The sequence below is a fragment of the Arachis duranensis genome, chromosome 9 (assembly GCF_000817695.3).
Source record: "Arachis duranensis cultivar V14167 chromosome 9, aradu.V14167.gnm2.J7QH, whole genome shotgun sequence".
In the NCBI taxonomy this organism is placed as follows: domain Eukaryota; kingdom Viridiplantae; phylum Streptophyta; class Magnoliopsida; order Fabales; family Fabaceae; genus Arachis; species Arachis duranensis.
In genome coordinates, this window is record NC_029780.3 from 118,580,958 (window position 1) to 118,602,536 (window position 21,579).

The following is a 21,579-nucleotide window of genomic DNA, read 5'->3' on the forward strand; positions in this document are numbered from 1 at the left end:
AATTGATACTAATTTTTTATGTTAAATTTAAACCATAATTTTTTTCTAATAATACCAGATAAGAAGTTCTAATTAATTGACAAAAACTTAAAAATCAACCAATTAACTATTCTAAAATATAACCCCCATAATTAATTAATTTGTTACATATTATTATTCAATAAAAATATAAAATAGAATAAATATTTACATTAAAAGTTTTATAATAATAATATTAATCATAATAAATTTTAGGTTACAAATATTCAAATTTTATATTATTTGATCTACTTATATATTATATACAGAGGTTGTGTTTCTATTTGGATAATTGAACTTGACATCTTCTGAACCATAACCAAGAGCCACGGCAAAGTTTGGAAAGAATCCTTCCAACCACCAAAACTTTGCCTATGAACTTCTACTTTACCAACAAAGCCTTTCGATAATTGATGGTGTGGCAATCACAACCCCCCAACATGCTCTTTCATCTAAACAGCTCCACCAATTTGTAATTCACGTAGTGCATCTATTTTTAGCCAAAACACCACTAATGAAACCACAACCAAATTCTTTAGCGAAGAGGAATCAATGTTGCTTCCAATTGTCCAAGATACGGAGAAGAAGACGAATCAGAAGCCCATGTGGTGAGGGACTGTTGGTACGGAAGAAAATTCTAGTTTACGTCGCCTCTAACACTAAAAATAAACCTACAAAAAATCAAGGGCTGAAAAATTGGATGTTTAATTTATTGGAAAAGCCAGATGAGAAAAGGAAAGCAATGTTTTGTGTGCTGGTATTCAAAGGAACAAATGCAACAATTGAGGAGGAGATTGAGAGTGCGATGAAGGGCTTCGAAGACTTCCTTAAGGTAAACTCAAGAAACAAGGAATTAAGGGTTGTTGACTCTTCATTGGCCCAATTAAGAGAGACTTGGGAGGCGCCAAATCATGTACAAAATCTAGCCAGGTTGGACATTTTACCACCAATGGATTGAATCAAATTCTTTAGCCGCTAGAAGCCTAGAACGCCTAGAATCAAATATTTAATGTAACGATATGCTGTTATTTCAGTCATAAATAGTCTTTTAAATACTCTATATAACAATAAAAATCACATATGATTAGTAAATCAATACAAAATTCGCTCCTTCTACCACCTACTTCTTTCTATTCTTCTTCTTCTTCGTATTCTTCAGGATAGCATTGGTGATTAACAAGTGATAGTTTTTCTGGATAAGCACTTGCAACAGCTTCTTCATCAAGATTGAAGTCTTCTTCAACGTTTCTACTGGCTATTCACAAAGAACCACATTGAGGGAAGTGTGAAGATTGAAAAGGTAACATGAAACTTCTTTTATGTTTTAAATTTCAGAATTGTTATTTAGAAATTTGAGGATGCCAACAGTTCTAAATTAGTGATTGAAAAATAAAGTTCTAGATTTTAGATTGAAATGCATATTGAAGGCTTGGTAATATAATGTTTGATGAGGTTCAGATTTTGAGATTAATCCTTAATATTTTTTTTAAAAGAAATATCCTTTTAACTTATGATACATTAGTTTTAAACTAAAAAAGTGAAAAAAAAAACAGTTATTTCTTGACAAAAAGAGTAATTTAATTTACTTCTTAAGATTTGGATGTAGATTTATAAGTTGATTTATGGTTGTAAGACTCATTTTGGATGAACAACTTAAATTTTTAAAAGAGTTTAAAGCATAAGGACTTTTATTAATAGTAGCTTATAAATATGTTATTTTGTATTTGGATTTATAGTTATAGAAGTACTTATTTAAAAGTTGTAACATTTGGATAAATAACTCAAAAAATATCATTTTTTTCACAAAAAATTAATATTAAAACAACAATGATAATAAATACTTTTCAATATTAAATGTTGATTTTTCTATAACCTAATCACTAATATTACAATTGTTTAGACAATTAATTCTTTATTTGCTCTCTTATTAGTTCCCATTCTTTGATAAAAACTGATTCTTCTACTTTATCTTCATCCATAAGGTATTTTTGTGTGATAAATAGTAATAAAATTTTAATTCACAATAATCTTGATGGTAATGCCAAAAAAATTATTGTGTAGTTAGTGTTTGCTGTGTTTTATTGTGTATGATATGGTAGATAAAAATAAAAAATAAATATGAAATGTGTGTCGATGTATATTTTGTTGCTGTTTTTACTTTTTTTTACTTCTATTAGAATTTCCAACTTGCTATAACTAACTATAAAAATAATAGCAGTTATATAAAAATAAAATTACATAAAAAAAATAAAATTAAAATTGAGATTTTATACCACACACGATGTTAAATACAAATTTAATAATAAAAATAGAGTGGTAAAATAATAAAAAAAATTCCTAATTTGATCCAATGGAAGATCTTTGCAAGGCGTGCCTAGCACTAACCAGTACATCTTTGGTTAAGAAAATTTCATATTCTCCAAGAAGAACCAGGCTCTTAAATCAAGCACGTCGTTCTTCCTTCTTTGGGAGTTGACAGGGAACTCAAGCGTTTGGTTGCGAAAATCGCATTCTACTAATTGTCAATGGTTATGCATGTATTTTGTATCATTGTACGTGTGAATGGTTCTGATGTTTTCTACGCTTCCATATTTGATTGTCATTTCTTTCCAGATGCCCTTGAAACAATAACCCTTCAACTATAAATCCTGAATCCTGTAACAACATAGCCACAATCGAATTTAATTTAAATTAGAATATGTGTATGGTGGTGGGACCAGTATTTTTAGTAATTTTTTAGAGAGTCAAGAATAAAAGTAAATTTTTTGTTTTGAAGTCATTTTTTTTTTTACAAAAATGAAAGAAGGACTTATTTAAAAAGATAAGTCATATATTTTTACTTTTTCAAGAAGTTATAAATTAACTTTTCAAAAAGTTAAAAGGTCTTTTTAAAATAATATCAAACACACGTAAAGTGAATTTTATAATTTAAAAGTCAGAAAAAGTAGCTCCTGCTACTTTCCAAACGAACTCTACGTGTTATGAATAAATAATTCTTAGTTATAAATGTCTTGAATAACATACAATTTTTTTTTTGATCTTGATCATGATCTATATAGACTAAAGAAAAGAAAGAAAGAATGAACTACTATTTTGAAAGCATAAAAAAAATTCAAAACGTTTTGGTTTAGGATCTAGAGGATAATTAGAAAGATATTTTATGAAAATATGCATATTTGAGTTCGTTCATTTTATGAAAATAATGTTCAAAAGTGCAAGTTATTTCTGAAGTGTGCAAGTAAAACATTGATGTCTATAATACTATCTATAATGTTAAAAAATATTTCACTAACTCAATGTATTGTTGTTTGAAAAAAAGAAAGAAAAAAATTTTGAAAATATCCCACTCTGTATAATTTTAAAGATACAAAAGATTCTTTAAAAAATTAGTTTTAATGTCTTAAAAATATAAATTAATATAAATATATTTAATTATTTATTGTTATGTTACTAAAAATATTTTTTTTTATAACTATGATATAAATATTCATATATAAAACAAATATAATTTGAAACAACTTAATTCTATCACTACATTAAAATTAAACTCATTTTCTAAATCAAACAAGTGAAACTAATATAGAGTTATATAGTGTATACTGTCTAAGGCTATTCCTCTTGAATAAAACTGATACTCTAAAAAATAAAAATAGCATGAGACTCAGAGAGAATCTAAGCCGTATGGATAGAACGAAAATAATGATATCATGACACGTCACGTGAAAATAACCGGCGACGGTTTTCTGATACACTTTCTCTTACTTCCAATCCATCCAATTCATTCGCATTCCATTTCTTCAAGAATTCAATTACCCTCCCCTTTTCTTCTCATTCTTCCATTCCCAAATCCCTATCTTCCTTTTTCTGCTTAATCCGAGGTTGGTTTAGTCTTTTCTTTACCTTTTATTTTTCTACCTCAGGTTCTTTATTTTTATTTTTATTTTTATTTTTAAAAAATTCTTCTTTTTTTGGGAGGAGCGGGTGGTTACGCTTTTGGTTGGCTAGGGATTTTCTGTGCTTTGGGATATGGATTTAGGTGTTATATTCTTTTTCACGGGAAAAAAGGTTGTGATTCAAAGATTTGCATGTTCCAAGGTTAATGCTTTGGGGTTGGATATCATGGTCATTTCTTTTTTTTCCAAGGTTAAACAAAACTAGATATTTAATTTCATGTTGAAGAAGCATTGTATTGGTCTAAGTGTATATGATATACTGTTTGGGTAACTCTGTTTGAGTTGAAGGATTGTAGCTTCTGATCCAAGTGTTTATGTAGTGAATAACTGAATATATTGAATTTAGTGCTTTATTCCTTGTCTATATTTTATTTTGAACTGATCTTGTTAGGTTGATTAGGAACCATTTTAATATTTTGCTTCTTTTTTCTGAAGTTTATTGTTTATATGATGTCTGAATGCATTGCACCTTTTCTGTTTCAGATATTGAACTCTTGGGATAAGACAGCTAGTCCTTGGATTGGATAGAGTTCCTTGTTTTGAAGGATCATGACAGCATATGACATGGATCCTGATGTTGTTCGCTGGGGCCTTCATAATCTCTTAGATGTTTGCACACTTTCCAATAATGGTTCTCCTAGTATCATAACTAGATATGATCCGGATTTAAGTAGCAGCGTAGAATATGTTAGAGAAGGCTTCTGTCAGCCTTCGTACGTGGAGAATGATGAAGCTGTTGCTCGTGCTTACCAGGAAGAATTATCACAACTTCAATCCTTGGAAGCTTCTGGGATGTCGAAATTCGGGAATGATCAAGCGCGGGCAGCCGTACTTGCACAGGATTGGCATTCTTACTCAGATGGAAGCAGAAATTTTGGTGGTATAAGCTTGGCTACTCTATTGTTATCTTTTTGATGTGCTGGATATTTTTCAAACTTGTCATGATAAATTGTCAACAACATGTAGGCAATGAAACTTGCCAGAACTCTAACAGTGAGCCATACAACATTCCAGAAGCAGAGAATTATGATCCAAGTGGAAGGGAAAATGGTATGCATGACATTGATGTTTATGGTTCCTCTTCTGGGTCAGGAGAGATTCCAGTTATTAGTGATGATATGTGGCATACGTTGGAAATAATGGATGAGTCTTCTCTTGACGGTGAAGTAGGCAAAATATTAAACCAGATGGTCCCAATCCCTGTAAGTTTAGCCTTTTAGTGCAGCCAAATTCTGTTGTATTTAGTATCATTGGATTTCTTCTTTCTATAATTTCTTATATATGTAATACTTAGTGATGTATACTTTATATGTGAGTGTAGCTATAGAATTCCAATTTGGATATTAATACAAATGTCTCTTGTCTGTACTTGCAGCATATTCCTAAAACCAATGAAAAAATTCCATCATATGATGAAGAAGTATCAGATCACCAAAGGCTACTAGACAGGTCTTGGTTTATTTATGATTTATAATTTTTTTACTGTAAGTTGTTTTCTAGGTAAAAAGTAAAAGGCATATCTAACCTGTAATTCTATCTGCTAACCCCCCTCCCCCCCCTTTTCCTCCTAAATGGGCAAATGATTTGTTAGTGTAACTAAAATGGGAATACTATTTAGCCACAAAGGTAGAACCTTATTGCAGCTCTCATTAAAATTTACTAGTATACTAGTACAGCATAGGTAGTGAACAACCATTAAGTAGCCAGTACGACAAAGCAGAAGGATGTAGGAACAGGTGAACAGCCATTAGGTCACCCCACACTCTCTTCATATTAGAGGGAAAACACTCCTTGCACTCTTAGTTAATTACTTTCTGAATAACTTGGTGCCATAATGACTTAATTTCTGAATACTTGGTTCCTTGATGACTTTGATCTTAAAAGAAATTGCCATAGCTAACTAGATGGATGCCACGGCAATAAATTGAGAAATGAGATTTTATAGACCCAAATCTCCTTCGTTTGATAATATGCAACACAAAGAGGAAGAGGTAGGGAATGTTGGACTAGCAGATACTATATTGTAATATCTGGCTTATTCTCCTTTTTCTTTATTTTCCGTCAGCTTCCTATCTGCAAGTTAGAGCAAAATATATATCTTAACTTGGTTGTTTGGTTATTTAGGATTCATCTAATTTAATGAATTTGATCCTTCTTAGATTGCAGTTGTATGAAGTGGTTGAGCGTAAGGTTGAAGGAGATGGTAACTGCCAGGTTGGGTCTTTATCCATTATTTTTGGATTATAACAATTCCTTTATTTAAGGTTTAATTTATCCTTGTAAGATAGTTTAAGATTTAATGAATAGCATCTGAATTATACTAATATCATTTTTTTTGAAAGGATTCAACTTCACTGGCTGTTTTTTTGAGAAATTTGCAATGGATCATGATGCATAACTTCCTTTTTCTAATGGTAGTTTATATTGTTTAAAAAGTGTCTTATTGGTTTTGTATTTTTCCAGTTTCGTTCTTTGTCAGATCAACTCTATCGCTCACCAGAGTATCACAAACATGTGCGGGAGCAAATTGTTCAACAGGTTTGTTCATGTTTGTGGCAAGTTAACAACAGATTATTTTTGAGTGGGCGACCTTAATCTATCTCTTGTTATTGATATATTGTTTTCTGCTGTGTTTGGTGTCAGCTCAAGTCTTATCCAGAACTATATGGGGGCTATGTTCCAATGGAGTATAGTGATTACTTAAAGAAAATGAGCAAGTATGTTTATACTTTATAGCATTATATCTATGTAAAGACTAGGCTATGCGATTTCAGATGGTATGGCTTTATTGATGTTCTCATGGTTCACTGATATTAGGAATGGTGAATGGGGTGATCATGTCACATTGCAGGCTGCTGCCGATTGGGTATGATGAAATATACCATTTCCATTTTGTATTTATTATGATATCCTTCTTTTTGGCTTGAGATTTCAAAGTCAGTGTTCTTTATCTGTCTGATGCATTGCATTGGATGCTTAGTCTATTGGATTCATGTAAAGCATTATTTGTATCTTTTAGAAGCCATCTTAGCAGGTATGGTTTATTATAAAAGCTGTAGCAGCTTTAGGGCATTTTTCTAGTAAAGTTCAAATGGTTATGTAGTGAACTTATTCTATTGAACCATAATCTTTGTTTAAACAAAACATTGTTTTGGCTTGAAAAAAGACAACTGTTGAATGCTAGTTACTTAAAAATGATTAGGGAGGTCATGTGATGCGTAGAAGGATTTGTTACCGAGACATTTTTAAGATATATCATTGTTATATGCCATAGTTGACTATTTTTGTGGATGGAATTCAATCCAATTAGCATATCTCATGATTTGAAATGTTGAAGGAAAACCTTTGCATCTTAGTTGATTTATATCATCAATCACTTCTATGATTTGCTGAGGTTGTCTTTTTGTTTCTACATTTCAGTATGGTGTCAAAATTTTTGTGATTACATCATTTAAGGATACGTGTTACATCGAGATTCTTCCACAGACACAGAAGTCTGGAAAAGGTAAGATTATATTAGTATACATTGAGTTTATTATTCTATATCTATAAAATTCTATTATGGTGAAACAGAGGCATGCAGATTTGTATATAGAAGCAAAATGGTTCTTACTACTGTTAGTGGTTTTGTTTGACTCTTGCGAAATGAGCGAAATTTAAATTGGTATTATTTTGTTTATCTATTCGAAAGTAATTTGTCAACTGTGATGCATAATCTTAAATGACAAGTACCTATAGTATTTTAACTTCTGTTTTAAGGACATGCTAAGAGAGTTTCCATCGTAACTACTGCAGTGATCTTTCTGAGCTTTTGGGCGGAGGTGCATTACAACCCAATTTATCCCGAAGGAGGTAATTCCATACAAGTACCGTAGAAAAATTTAATTTTGACTTTATTGCTCCATTGAGTCTCTTACTTTTATAATGTCCTTTGGAAGGTTCAGAACATTTCTCACATTACCATGTCCTAATTATTGTGATATGTATCCTATTTACCAAATGCAGCTACAAATTTTAAGCAAGCAATTTAAGGGTGTTTTTTTGTATGAGAGTAAGGAATGATGAGGGGAGTGGCAAAGTTTATTGATAGTTGAGTTATAATTAAGCTATACAACCTTGCTGAGATGTCGCCTATGTTATTTTGTTTTATGCATTTTGGATTCATTTGTTGTACCTCAGACAGATTGTTCTAGTGTCGTTATAATTGCGGATTAGCTTCTATGCATAATCCTCAAATTTTTGGGGAAAAAGGAAAGGCAAGTAACATAAGAAAAGCAACACAACATATTTTAGATAAGAGATTGGAAGATTAGACTTTCTTATGTAGCTTTTTCTTTTCTTTAGTTTTTGCTCAAGTTAGGAGGATCTATTTTCTTGTAACTCTTGCCTTTAATGATATTCTTCATTTAACTGTAACCAGAGTTGCCGGCACCCTATGCAAAGAGAAAGAAGAGATGGTGGAATTTTGGTGGTTAGGATTGAAGTATTTCATGCATGCAGCTACTTTATCATCTGTTCTTGTTTATGGCTCTTCACTCGGCTGTGGTTATGAGTTTTTTTTATTGAAGTTGCATATTTATACCAGTTGGCTCTTCCCCTTTATTCTGCTTCTATTCTTTTGTACATATCCTCATTTTCCCCCCGAGTGATCTCTCTCTCTCTCTCTCTCTCTCTCTCTCTCTCTCTCTCTCTCTCCATATTAAAACTCAAAGAAAAACAGTATGCTGAAGAGGAGAATCTATGTATATATCTATTATATAAAATATAAAAAGAGAAACCAATCAAACCATGGTAGTTTAACATTCATTCTCAAATACTTAACATTTCTTTATTGTGTCGGATCATTTTTTTACCAGTGTGGCATAACTTACTTTTTCTCTTTGTATTATAATTTAAGATTTTCCTCAACTTTCATCTGCCTCTTTTGACATTTATCTGTTTTAGCCATTTAGGTTATTTTGTGCTGTTAATGTTAAATAATTTTTTTTAGTGTAATTGAGCTATAAAACTTATTTTATTATCTCTTTTTACTCATTTTTACTATTTATCGTTTTTATATGAAGTCACATTCACACTTATTTATTTTCTTCTTCCACAATTCCTTGCCCAACTCACTCTTTTTTTCCCATTTTTTCTTCTCATATTATAGTGTCTTTTTTTTTACAATTTGATCACATATTCTTATTAATTTGACATATAAACGGATATGTAAGTATTACTAAGTATATATAAATTTTGTCATTTGTCAAATATATTTTACTCAATGTCTCGATCTCCTTTGCGATATAATTCTCATTTTCACACGGACATGTATATACAATTATAATAATGGTAGTTGATAGTTTATAACTATTTTTTTAAACTAAAAATGTTATGGTATTATGATTCTTGACAAATAGAACTAGAAATTAGATTTTTTTTTTTAGTTTTTTTAAAAAGATTTTACATTAGTTGAGGTTTTTGTACTTATCTATTGCATGTGGTGACTTAAAATTGACAAATAAAAAGAATAATGAAAAATGAAACATAAGAGAAATAGATATGAGGATAAATATAAAACTCATTTCTAAACTTAAAATTATTTCTCTTTTTTTGTTGCTTCTTTTTACTCTATGTTTACTTTGAGAAAATGCTTTTTTATTTATTTAAGTGAGTATTATTGTTAATATTCATAATTATTCAACTACAATTTTTGTGACAGTATTTATATTAAACGATATTATTAATTTCTCATCTTCATAACTAATTGAAGGTTATGAATTAACAAAGTTTAAAAGTTAAAGCACAAATAATGTATAGTTACGAAGACATTCCTATTACTAAAATTCTTGGTGTATTATAGTTTTTTTTTATATAATAAGTTTGTGTGTCTGTGTTTATATATATATACATGATCTTAATGGATGCTTCTATAAAATTAATATCAGTTGTTTTTTATGTTTGTTTTTATTTTTTTCATTATATTTTATAAATCTTAGCCTCTTTTTTCTTCTTTTCTTTTTATCCTATTTTTATGTTTTTTCTTTCATATCATGTTTTCATTTTAATATACCAAATCAAGCACACAAATAATATGTCTGTGATATATTTTACTGTTTATTTATATATGCATATTTTGACATATAATAATTAATATTAACAAAATATATACTTTGATCCATTACTCAAATAATATTTTTGACATATTTTATGTTTCTATGGTCATATTTTTAACGTTCTATATTCATAGAATTATTATATCTCTTAAATACTTACTGACTTGAGCGTCGGAGTGTCTTTTGCAGGTACACCCCCACCTTTCTCAGTTCAACTCTGACCACAACTATGGAAGAGCTTCTCACAAAGAATTTTTCAACCAAGTTATAGCTTGAAGTCACCACTTCACTTTTGCTACGTGCTCTACAAGAAAAGTTTTGAACAACTAACCACATCATCAGTGAACTATACTTTTGTCATTATTTTTTTTATTTGAATATAAATTTTCACATATGATTGTCAAAATAATTTAATCAAATATTAAATATAAAAAAATGTTGAGATAAAACTCATAAATCTTTCCACATTTACTAAACAATTTTAGTTATAACAATGTGCAATGTGTGTGAGTTAATATAGTTAATTATAATTTTAATAACTAACTACTACTACTATTTAGTATCTACACAAATTAATTGCTGCGTTATTTCAGAATTCACTATCTGATCTCAATGCTCTTCTTTAACTTATGAAGCTTATAAATTTATTTACCAAGATTCTGACAAACATAAATAACGAGGTTCCTTAAAAGAAACAAGTAAAACCTCTTTTTTTGGTGGATTTGGTGAAGCCTATTTTTGCCAAGATACTTGTTACTTTGCAATTGGTTCTTGGCAGAATAAATTGAGTTGAACATTTATTTTATCTTTTATTTTATTTATATATTTTTCCAAGACTAACTAGTCATTCACATCTGAATATGAAAGTATTTGAATATTGTGATCCCAATGAGTAGGCCAAATGCAGAACCAAACATGCATATCTAAAATATTACTTGAATAGGTTTTTCTAATAAATATATCTTTTTAGTATTTGAACTGAAGTTTATAACTTTATATCATCTCTTAAGTAGCATTTGTTTTGAGGTATTAGAATGGAGACTAAGAGACTGAGATTCAGTATAATGTTTGTTGGCCTAAAGACTGGTATTAAAATTTCAGTCTTTGTCTCTAAAATTTCAATATTTGACAAAAAGTGGAGACACAGGATACTGAAATTTTTTGAGATGAAGACTGAAACTTTAATAACATTTTATACTTAAAATACCACATTCAATTAATTAATTTCAACTTTATTCTTTGTGCAAATTAAATTAGAGCTTCATTTTTATTTCGGTCTCTGTCTCTCACTTTACACTAAACACAATACTGAGACTTATTTCAATATCTATTTTTCAGTCTCAGTCTCTTAATCTCAATCTCTCTTCCTGATCTATCTTTATAGATCTAAACTTATATTTATGCATACACAAAATACTTTTCTTTTGGATCAAATAACTTCATATTTTTGTCAAAAGTACGTTAAGCACCTCATCAAAGGTTTGAGCTAAAAGAATAATACATGAGTAAAAAATTGATTAAATTACTCTATTAGTAGTTATAGTTTTATCAAATTTATAAAAAAAATTTAATGAGATCTTCACACAGTTATAAATTTCGGTGTTATTCCAAAAACGTTTAACTAGTTTTAAATATGCTGAAGATAAAGATCTAATTACAAATTTAAAAAATGATGTAGGAATCTAATTAAAAAATTTTAAAATGTACAGACCTAGTTACAAATTTAAAAAAATTACAAAGACTACCAGAATAATTTGACCTAAAAAATTTAGATCTCTCAACGAATGTATTTAAGATTTAGAAAACTCATGTTTCTTTCATTAAGACCTTCTACTCCTAATCTATTGTATTTATAGCTCTGAACAATTTAAATCCATAGTCTAAACACATTACACAAACGAATAAATGCAGTTAAAAGATAGAAGCCAGAGATAAAAAGACAATATCAGCCGAGAAGCAGTATTATTTACACATTTAAAGTGGAAGTTGAGAGTCTCAACTACAGACTCCAGTTATTGCAATGAATCTTTTACCATTGATTTGCTTTACAGAACAATGGATTTTCATGTACACTGCAAAAGAAAAAAAAGACACATTGCCATCACCCTAATCTTTGCATCCTAACTCAACTCTCTTTATGGAGTTAATAATAACAAAACCAAACCATAGTAAGAAAAATTAATTTATTCAATTGTCCCTCCAATGCTTAATCAAAACTTAGGGATATATTAACATCCATGTTAGCTGTACAACGGATTTATGCGGTGGCGCGAGGAGGAGGACGACGATTTGTTATCAAGACTTCAATTATGATGCTTGAGGAGGAGCTAGTAAATTAGGCTAACATCCATGTTAGCTGTACAACGGATTTATGTGGTGGCGCGAGGAGGAGGACGATTTGTCATCAAGACTTCAATTATGATGCTTGAGGAGGAGCTAGTAGATTAGGCTAACAACCCTATGCGCCTTTCTGCAAATGAGGCCAATCGAATTGTTAGAAATTCCATTGCTTCCTGAACAATTCACAAAAAGTAGTAACTGAATTCTTTACCTCCAGTGGTTATGAGCTTCTCCACGCGCGAAACTATGTGCTTGCCGTAGGTATACTGCTTCAGGGCATTTAAGTGAACCTTGATGCGAGAAAGAATCAGCTCAAGACTTCGATCGTCGCAAGTCTCGAGCACTTTTTGAACAACATAGTTACCAAAAGGATCCTTCATCATAGCCTGCGATTTCATTGTCATAATCCAACTCAGGAAGTGCCTCTGATTTGATAATTTTACTTCTATCATATCTGTTTATAGATTTAGTTAATGAGAGATGAAAGGGGCCAAACCTGTAACGGCTCGTTCTCATCAGAGTTACCAAGCATTTCATTCACCAAAATCTGGCGTTCTTCGGGACTACCGAAAGCCAAGCACTTCTCAATAACATTAGAAGCAAACTTTTGTTGACTCATTTTAACAATTTGTCCTGCAAGCTTGCTAATAATAGCTGTCCTTTCATCTGGTTTACCGTGTTCGAGGATATGCTATAAAAGAAGCATGGTATTTAGAAGTAACAAAATAAAGATAAAGTACACAACAATTAAGTAATATGCACAAGATAAAGTACTCAAAAGATAACAACACAGCCTGCTTATGTGTATTCAAAATAATCTAATCGAACAAACACATTGTTGAATGCTTCGTACCTGAATAACATAATTTCCATATTGATCCTGTGCTAAAGTGCATACAGATTGCATGATTTCATCCATTATAATTTGTTGTGTATTTAGAGCATCACAATGTTCTAGAACCCTCTGTTAACATCCACATGTTCAATACGATTATAAAATAGATAAGCTCATCACTAGGTCAATAAAACATAAAATACCACGTGCAATTTTCTGACCTGAATAACACGGCAACCGTAGGGATGAGTAGAAAGTGCAACAACTTGACCATAGAAAGATGAGACAATAAACTGAATTCTATCTTGAGGGACACACTCTATACACTTCTGAATAACGTGGTTTCCATTTTGATCCCGTACACATTTCATTATTGCACCGTCGAGTTCTGAAACCATTTGAGTCTGCTGCTCTACATCAACAACCTCCAAGGCCTGTTAACAAATTTAGCTGAGATTTGAAAGAATGCACTGATTTATCCGGCATATCTAAAGAGCAAACAATAAACAGAACAAAAACGTTCAGGTTGGGGGCTCGGTTCTTTAAACTATTTCCATGTAACAATAAATACCAATATTCACTGCAAACCGCTTAAGAACTTCAACTTCCTTCTCAAATCATAGCGATTACCAATTATACACCAAAGGACCATGTAAGATTGATGTGATACAACTTGACAATGTGAAATATTGAACCAGCACATATCTTATACAAAAAATGGGGAAACTAGACTTAGATAAAGCATATGAATAGGAAAATGAGAATTTAAGGCTTGAAAGGCACCTTCTGAATCACTCTGCAGCCATACATTTGCAGGCTAAGAGGTAAAACATAACCTGTAAGCTGGCTGGCTAATTCCTTTCTTTGATCTTCCGTACCATGCTCGAAAAACTGCAATGTCAAGCATGATAAAATAGAATGAACAACCAAACCAAAGGAACATATTCATGACGGTACTCGATATTCAATATTAGAAATTAATTGTACTTTTTGTATAACATAATTTCCAAAGACATCAGTCATCAAGGTACGAGCATGAGGAACGATCTCAGGAAATATCTTGGTCTTCTCCTCTACCGAAGCTGTTTCTAGTTTCTGCTGAATAAATCGGCTGCCATACTGATCGGTACTGCATTATGTAAGAGATTATAATTCAGACTAACAGAGTGTTATATGATTAGGAACAACAATTCAGGAGCAACATTCATACCTAAATTGAACCACATGATCAACGATGTCTAGAAGTTCAAAAGTTCTAGCCTTGTTGTTCTTGAACTCATCCAGTAAGGACGAAGGAAATCTTCCGTCCATGTTATTGCCAATATCAGCATGCCATGAGCCACTAGAACCTCCCATTGAGCTTCTAATCATAGAATTCAAGCGAGATAAACGTTCATTCTCAAACAATGGATTTCCAGATCCAAGGGAAGTAAGTGAGGAACTTGCAAGCTGTTTCCCTGTATACGGCATCCCAATACCATACGGCTGACTGCCATAGAACCTAGGATTCATAAGCCCGGATTTGCTCAGGAGTGGGAGTTCATATTGTTGCTTTTGCTGAGCTAGAAGTGAATCAAGATATGCTTTCCGAAATCCCTCTAATTCTCCATTTGAGGTATCAGAAAAGTTCCTCATTTGAGAAGGATCACTGGAACCACTCACCCCATGCATTGAGTAATCAGAACTTTGCTGCAAGCATTGTATTAAGCGCGGATCCATATTTGTACAATGAAGGTCAAGACCAATCTGATTTGCCAGTGCCTCTAAACTTTGTCCATCTCTGCAACTCCTCAAAGCTGGAACCGAAACACTGAACTGTTAATGCTAATTAACAAGGCTAAATTACACCAGCTTAAATTAAATTTCAACACACAGAGAGAGAGAGAGAGAGAGAGAGAGGGAGAGAGAGAGAGACCTGTTTCAAGTTGATTATTGTATACAGCATTTGATTTCGAGTTTACAGGATATGAGGCAGTAGCATGGCCAGTGTAGTCTATATTTGGCAAACTTGTCATATTTCCACTAGAGTGCACTTTCGAGCGCAAACTGGCAAAAGAAGCTGTTTTTTTCAGTAGATTGATTTGATCATTTGAACCAAATGTGTTAAAGTTTGCTACTAGCCCATTATGTCTGGCCAAATTAACATTGTTCTGTGCATTTAACAGAACATTGGGATGATTATCAACTTCCATTTGTAGCTTAGCTTTTAAAAGATTCTCTTGCTCCGCGTGCCTAGCAGCAGACAAACTTAACCCTGATAATGAAGACACTATATCGGCAATATCAGTCATACTAGAAGAATGACCAATCTGGGTCCCCAAGCCATTAACACTTTTCTCAACAGAGAAAACTTTACCACCCAATGGAGGAACACCGGATCCAAGCGGTCTCCCAATAACCTGTGGTTCAGGGGTTGTAACTCTTGACAAAGAAGAACCCACAGCAGATGAAAAACTATGAGAACCATTAACACCGTGTGTTTGAAGACCAATCAAACCAGGAGTGGAAGCTGAAGAACGCAAGCCCTCCAAAGACTCACGATCAACAATGCCATTTGAATCCAAAATATCGCCAAACGTATTGTGACTCACTGCGCGTGACATATTGCTAGACAAGGAAGTAGGTTGATCAAGTCCTTCCTGGTAAAACACTAAATTCAGTTATAAGCATAACAAAAATGCTGATGATTGAACACTAATAAATAGCAACACAGCTTTTCGTAGCACTTCTTTTTTTTCTTTACATTAAAATTTAACACACTCACAAACACAAGCCATAAATTATGGAAGTGACAAACAGTTTCACCTTACTGGAAGGTCAAGGATATTGTCAGAAATCGAAGGATAAGGCAAGAGCATGTAAAGACCAATTATGCAACTGAATCATAGTTGCAAGTAAAAATGACACCTCAAAGTCAAATGCACTGAAAATGTCTCACCTAGAACCAAAATACACATGCAATTGGGATTGGAATTAATCAATTACCTGAAGAATATCAGCAATAGGTGTTCTCCTTCCACCAACACCAGCTCCGGCCCCTATTCTAGCCAAATCCATATGCCGATCCAGCAACTGAGCTGAACCCTGCCTAGAGGAATTTTGCAAACTGGCCTTCCTCAATTCCATCAAATCATTCTCTGCTTGTTGCACAGGAAATCCTGGTTGCATCGAAAACAGCGATGAACTATCACCATTTGCAACCATCTTCTTCCTCCAATCCCCAAATCCATCATATGGAGATCCTCCAACCTGAAACCTTTGTGTAACACGCCAATCTTCTTTCGACAACAGTGGTGGAGGTAACCTAGGATTTATACTCTCATGCGAGTAATAATAAGAAAGATACGCTGGATGCGAACGAATCTCGTCTTCAGTCAAAATCCCATTATTGTTACCACTCCTACTATTTATTGCCCCAAAATCAGAGTTCCTTAGACTACCAAAAGCACTTAATGATCCCTCCACAGTCGGGGGTGCGCTTCCACTTCGATAAATGTTTAGATCCCTTTCTCGATTGATAAACTGCTGATTGCGCTGCTCTTGCAGTATCCTTTCCAACTCACTCTGCAGCGTGTCTTCGATAGTCCCATTCAACAAATGCTGCAAACCATTATCTACCTTATTCCCACTGTCCATCTCAAAACTAGAAGTCACCTATAAGTGACACCAAAACCGGTTAATTATAATTGCACAAAACAATAACCATTAAAGTAATTAATAACTAAGAAAAAACCACAAAAACCACAATCCACATGCCTGAATTCACTTTATTGTTGTAGGGAACAAAAACAAAACATACAAAAGCAAGAATCTTGGGTCATTCTATTTCATTATATCCTCCAAAAGTTAAAAGACTGCCTAGAACAAACTTGAAATACGACCATAAGTTGCTCAGAATCACATCAGACGCAAATCACTATATTATCTCTTCATTTTTCTGACTACCCCTTTTACCCTCAGATACATAAGAGCAAAAAATCAATCAACAAACTTCAATCACAATTTACAAAGAGAGAGAGAGAGAGAGAGAGAGAGAGAGAGAGAGAGAGAGAGAGAGACAGAATGGGCATACCTTAGACTCCGCAGCTCAAAAGGAACCTTCACATGAATAGAAACAAAACCCACAAATTTTGGATCCTTTCTGAAACACAAAATAGAGAAAACCCCATCATAAAAAGAAAAAAAAAGGAAAATCACAACCACTTGCAACAATCCAGGCGCAAATCAAGACACAAAGTTTTCACATTTCAACCGAGAAAGCAAAAGAAACGAAAAAGCCTGAAAGATTTCACATCAAATAGACAAATTAAATAAACCCCATAAAATTTTTCTGATAAAAATGAACACTTTTTGGGTGATTGAAGAATCAAAGAGCAATTAAAGTTACCCTTTTGAAGGGAGTGGAGGAATGAGGGGAAGCTGGGAAGAATCGTTGTGTTGTTTTTGTTGTATCCGAAAAAGAAGGAATTTTGGAGAGGATGGAATTGTTGTGTGTTATGCAGAAATCAGAATAGATAGATAGAAAAGAGAGATGGCGTGGGCCTCAGTGAGATCAAAATCAGATGGCTATGTAATGAATGAATGAATGAATCAATCTATGAATGAATGAATGATGGTACGTGCTGCATGGGATGGATGCGTTTACATATATCATGATGTAATGTAACATATCATACAACATTCCTCGGTATTAAGCTTGGTTTGGTAAAATTTTTTGAAAATGTGTTTGCCTTATTTTGTATTTAGTAAATTAAAAAGTCTAAATATTTATGTTTGCGACTTTTAAAAATTATGAGTGCTTTTAAAAGAACGTAAGAAAAAACTTTTTAAAATTTAGTTGTGGTTATCCAAATTAAAAAAAATCTAATATAATAAATATTCAAAATTACCATTATTAATTATTAACACCAGATTTTATTTATTTTTTCACACATATTTTTTGTGATTATATTATCATTAGAATTCTCATATATTTCTAATTTCTAAACCTAACCTTCACAAATTCTTACACAATCTTCATATATTTTTTATTTTTTAACCTAATATTCACAATTTCAACACAAATACATCTCTATCACGTATTAAGTATTAACTTCTATCTATTTATATTATTTTTTGTGCGTTATTTTTGTATTTTTTAGTAGAAATTTATTTTTCTCTAAAGTGAAGAAGAAGACCAGGTTTATAAAAATCAATCATAAAATTTTTGTACACCAACTTCATGAACATTAGTCAAAATTATAATAACAACATATATATACATATGTAATTATAGATATATAATTTTACTTGAGATGTGTGTCCCATTTGTCGTGATTTGTAAAAGTGAGTCAATACACATAGATGGATAATAGACGTATCAGTACTAACATTATATTACATACAAGTTTTAATGTTTTATTATTGACTAATAATAATTCTATTTATATTAATACAGAAAGTAAATCAAATAAATATTTAAATTATTAGTCTCTAAAATTTTAAAAAAAATATTATTTTTCATTATAAATATATTTATTATAATTTTTTAATTTTTAAAAACTGTTTTACCAAATATAATTATAGTGTTTGTACTTGTTAAAAACTATTTTTAACATAATTTTATCAAATATAAGTGTTACACCTTTTAAAAAATTGTTTTTTCAAAAATAATTTTCATAAACTATTTTCAGAAAATAAAAATTTTACCAAATCAAATCAAGCCTTCAAAAGGCAAGTAGATTTCCCTGCTTTTATTGGGTTTTTTCCTTTGGTTTAAGGGTTTGTTTCATCTTAGAAATAGAAATTTGTATTAGAGAAGATTACAAGTAAATTGTATCTTTTAATATATTAATTATATATTAGCATATCATTCTAAATCTACTCAAAAAATATTAATAAGGATTACTTAGAATTGATGTAGATTTTATATATATATTTTATTGTGTTTCTCAATCCATGTATATATATTTGTTAATGATCATAAAAGATATATTATGATATATACCTGTAATATGTATTTATTAATAACTTATATATTGGTCATAAAAAAATTGCACATAAAATAGTTTATTAGAAAAGTACATTATTATTAAAATATCAGGTTATTGCTCTAAAACTAACTCCTAAATCTCACCCACATTTTCATAACCATATATTAAGCTCACCCTTATAGTTATAGTAATGTCAACAAATTTGTTTATCGATTTGTGATAATGAGATACTTAGCTTAATAGGATGGGATATTATACAAATTAGGATTATTCCAACTTCTAATGAACACTTGTGGAGATTTCGATGACAAGATTATTAACAAAATTTGTGGGTCCAACATTTTATTCTCAACCAAAATTTAATTGATGTAATGAAGTATGATTTTAAAACATATATTAATTTAGATTTTTTTTTCTTAACTCAAATATAATAAAATAATAAGTGAATACTATATTTATGATGCCTATGAAAAGACTAACGTAAAATATGGTTAATGAAATTTTTTTGAGTTATATAAAATATCTGTCTATGTAAAAATGAATTTATATAAAATACATTGTTAGATTATTTTATAATTTAAAAAAATAATATAAAAATAATTCATGTTGTTAATAATTATGTTAAAAATAATATAAAATTTATTTCATATCTTTTATTGTTATATGCTTTATTGAATATGTTAAATTTGTTTGTCTTTTAAAAAAAGTGCATATATTTTTTTGGTGTTTTTTTTTTCACTGAAATTTTATATTTCAAAGTGGCATGACATGAGATATGTTGTTGACTAAGTTCCTATTGGGCGGTGATGTGTTTATGACATATTGACGTACATCTTTGTACATCCTTTAATAAGCAAGTACTCTTATAATAAATCTTTGGAAAAAGAGTACTCTTATAATAAAAGGATGTACTGACTAAAAAATTGCTTCTATAATTTTTGTTATTTCACCGTTATGGTGAACAACAAAATAATTTTCTGATATCTGGTTTGCTTTTTTTATAGTTAGTAATACGGGTGCATATGGTTGGGTGAAGTTAAGTTAGATTTGATGTGATTTAAATTTGATTTGAAATATATATTGAGTTTATTTATTAGATTTGAATTCGACTTTAGATTTAAAGAAACCAACACATTTTTGGATCATAATTATACTAGATAAAAATCAGGTGAAAATTGGGCCGTTCACATTACATTACGTTAATACCTTCTTTTAAGTTAGCATGTAAAAATATCCAAATTTCTAAGACTCAACTATTATTTAATATGGTAAAATTCATTTAGAAAAATATAATAAGAACCAACCCTTCTTCAAAATTAAAGCATAACCACAATCAATACTAATATTGTCTAATAACACCAAATATTTAAATCAATACAAATAACACAATATTATGCATTAATCTAAAGTCTTATGCATTCTAAACATAAAATATTAACTTATAGTCTTATAATGGCTAATAACACAAAATATTAAAATTTACAAAACTTAAATTCCACATAAGAATAGTCATCATTCATTACTAATAACACAAAATATTAATTGTAATCGGACCACCGGGCCGAGTTTGGGCGACCTGGGCTGTGGCATGGACTCGACACGAAATAATGACCGGGTCTATTTTTGAGACCCTTATCCGACCTTAGACCCAGTGAAATCACACCAAATTAGCCCCTAAAGTGTTCGGGAGAAGACCCGGGCCGGGCCATGTGCACCCTAGTTACTAATATTTGATGAAAATTAAAATAAATTGCATAGATTTTTAAATAAATAAATATTTTATTTACTAAAATAAATAATTTATAGCATTTTAACCAAAATGCATCGAATTTTTTATCTCGTTTACAATATAAATGAGATAAGATTACACATATTTCATTTACATTGTAAATTAAATAATACACGAGACGACGTGGCTGTATCACGTTTATACACGTGTTGTGTAAAATCCTTATTTCATATAAACGAGATAGGTATAATCTTATCTCATTTACACTATAAACCAGATAAAAGTGGAGCAGACCTATATATATAAGCATTTCATCCACCGCTACCATTAAGAGCTTTTCACTTCTATTTCTTGATATTTTCTCCCACTTTTACCTTTTTTTTAATCATATTTTCGAATTACTTAAAGAATATGGCGTGTGCTGATAATCAGGATGTAGAAATTAACAGATTGAATGCGACTTAGCACATTACAAAAGTCACCGACTTTGAAATTGGTGTTGCTTTTTGTTTTATGTTTATGTTAAAGCATGTTACCATACTTAGAGTACTTTTATAAAAGTAGTATGTTGACATGTTGTATATGTTAGGCGAATAAATATATAATTAGGAATGGTTTAAATGTTAGGGTATGATGT

The 21,579-nt window shown here is 31.0% G+C and overlaps 2 protein-coding genes across 3 annotated transcripts; one reads left to right on the top strand and one right to left on the bottom strand.

Moving 5' to 3' along the window:
• Positions 1-1,240: 1,240 nt before the first annotated feature.
• Positions 1,241-8,555, top strand: LOC107467977 (OVARIAN TUMOR DOMAIN-containing deubiquitinating enzyme 9). 2 transcript variants are annotated; one of them, XM_052253688.1, is made up of 11 exons: positions 1,241-1,318; positions 4,455-4,851; positions 4,938-5,173; positions 5,347-5,420; positions 6,131-6,185; positions 6,435-6,509; positions 6,615-6,688; positions 6,789-6,837; positions 7,392-7,476; positions 7,767-7,823; positions 8,392-8,555. In XM_052253688.1, the coding sequence occupies exons 2-11, from the start codon at positions 4,521-4,523 to the stop codon at positions 8,445-8,447; spliced, it is 1,092 nt and encodes a 363-aa protein (XP_052109648.1). In that variant the 5' UTR covers positions 1,241-1,318; positions 4,455-4,520; the 3' UTR covers positions 8,448-8,555. The 2 variants fall into 2 exon arrangements, with proteins under 2 accessions (XP_052109648.1, XP_015942697.1); XM_016087211.3 differs by lacking the exon at positions 1,241-1,318 and adding an exon at positions 3,767-3,896.
• A 3,428-nt stretch (positions 8,556-11,983) lies between these two features.
• Positions 11,984-17,827, bottom strand: LOC107467974 (pumilio homolog 4). Its single transcript, XM_016087204.3, has 12 exons — positions 17,629-17,827; positions 17,314-17,382; positions 16,227-16,895; positions 15,157-15,880; positions 14,452-15,037; positions 14,229-14,370; positions 14,025-14,132; positions 13,463-13,675; positions 13,260-13,370; positions 12,903-13,097; positions 12,618-12,792; positions 11,984-12,536 (listed from the first exon to the last, which is right to left on the bottom strand). The coding sequence occupies exons 3-12, from the start codon at positions 16,875-16,877 to the stop codon at positions 12,511-12,513; spliced, it is 2,931 nt and encodes a 976-aa protein (XP_015942690.1). The 5' UTR covers positions 16,878-16,895; positions 17,314-17,382; positions 17,629-17,827; the 3' UTR covers positions 11,984-12,510.
• Between the last annotated feature and the right edge of the window lie 3,752 nt (positions 17,828-21,579).

Bases quoted from the DNA above. Each gene is read 5' to 3' on its own strand.
- LOC107467977 (XM_052253688.1), top strand. From the start codon at position 4,521: ATGACAGCATATGACATGGATCCTGATGTTGTTCGCTGGGGCCTTCAT. The intron at 6,510-6,614 runs GTTTGTTCATGT...GTTTGGTGTCAG, and splicing joins GGGAGCAAATTGTTCAACAG to CTCAAGTCTTATCCAGAACT. The intron at 6,838-7,391 runs GTATGATGAAAT...TCTACATTTCAG, and splicing joins TGCAGGCTGCTGCCGATTGG to TATGGTGTCAAAATTTTTGT.
- LOC107467974 (XM_016087204.3), bottom strand. From the start codon at position 16,877: ATGGACAGTGGGAATAAGGTAGATAATGGTTTGCAGCATTTGTTGAAT. The intron at 14,133-14,228 runs GTACAATTAATT...TTGACATTGCAG, and splicing joins GAAATTATGTTATACAAAAA to TTTTTCGAGCATGGTACGGA. The intron at 12,537-12,617 runs GTAAAGAATTCA...CCTCATTTGCAG, and splicing joins GAAGCTCATAACCACTGGAG to AAAGGCGCATAGGGTTGTTA.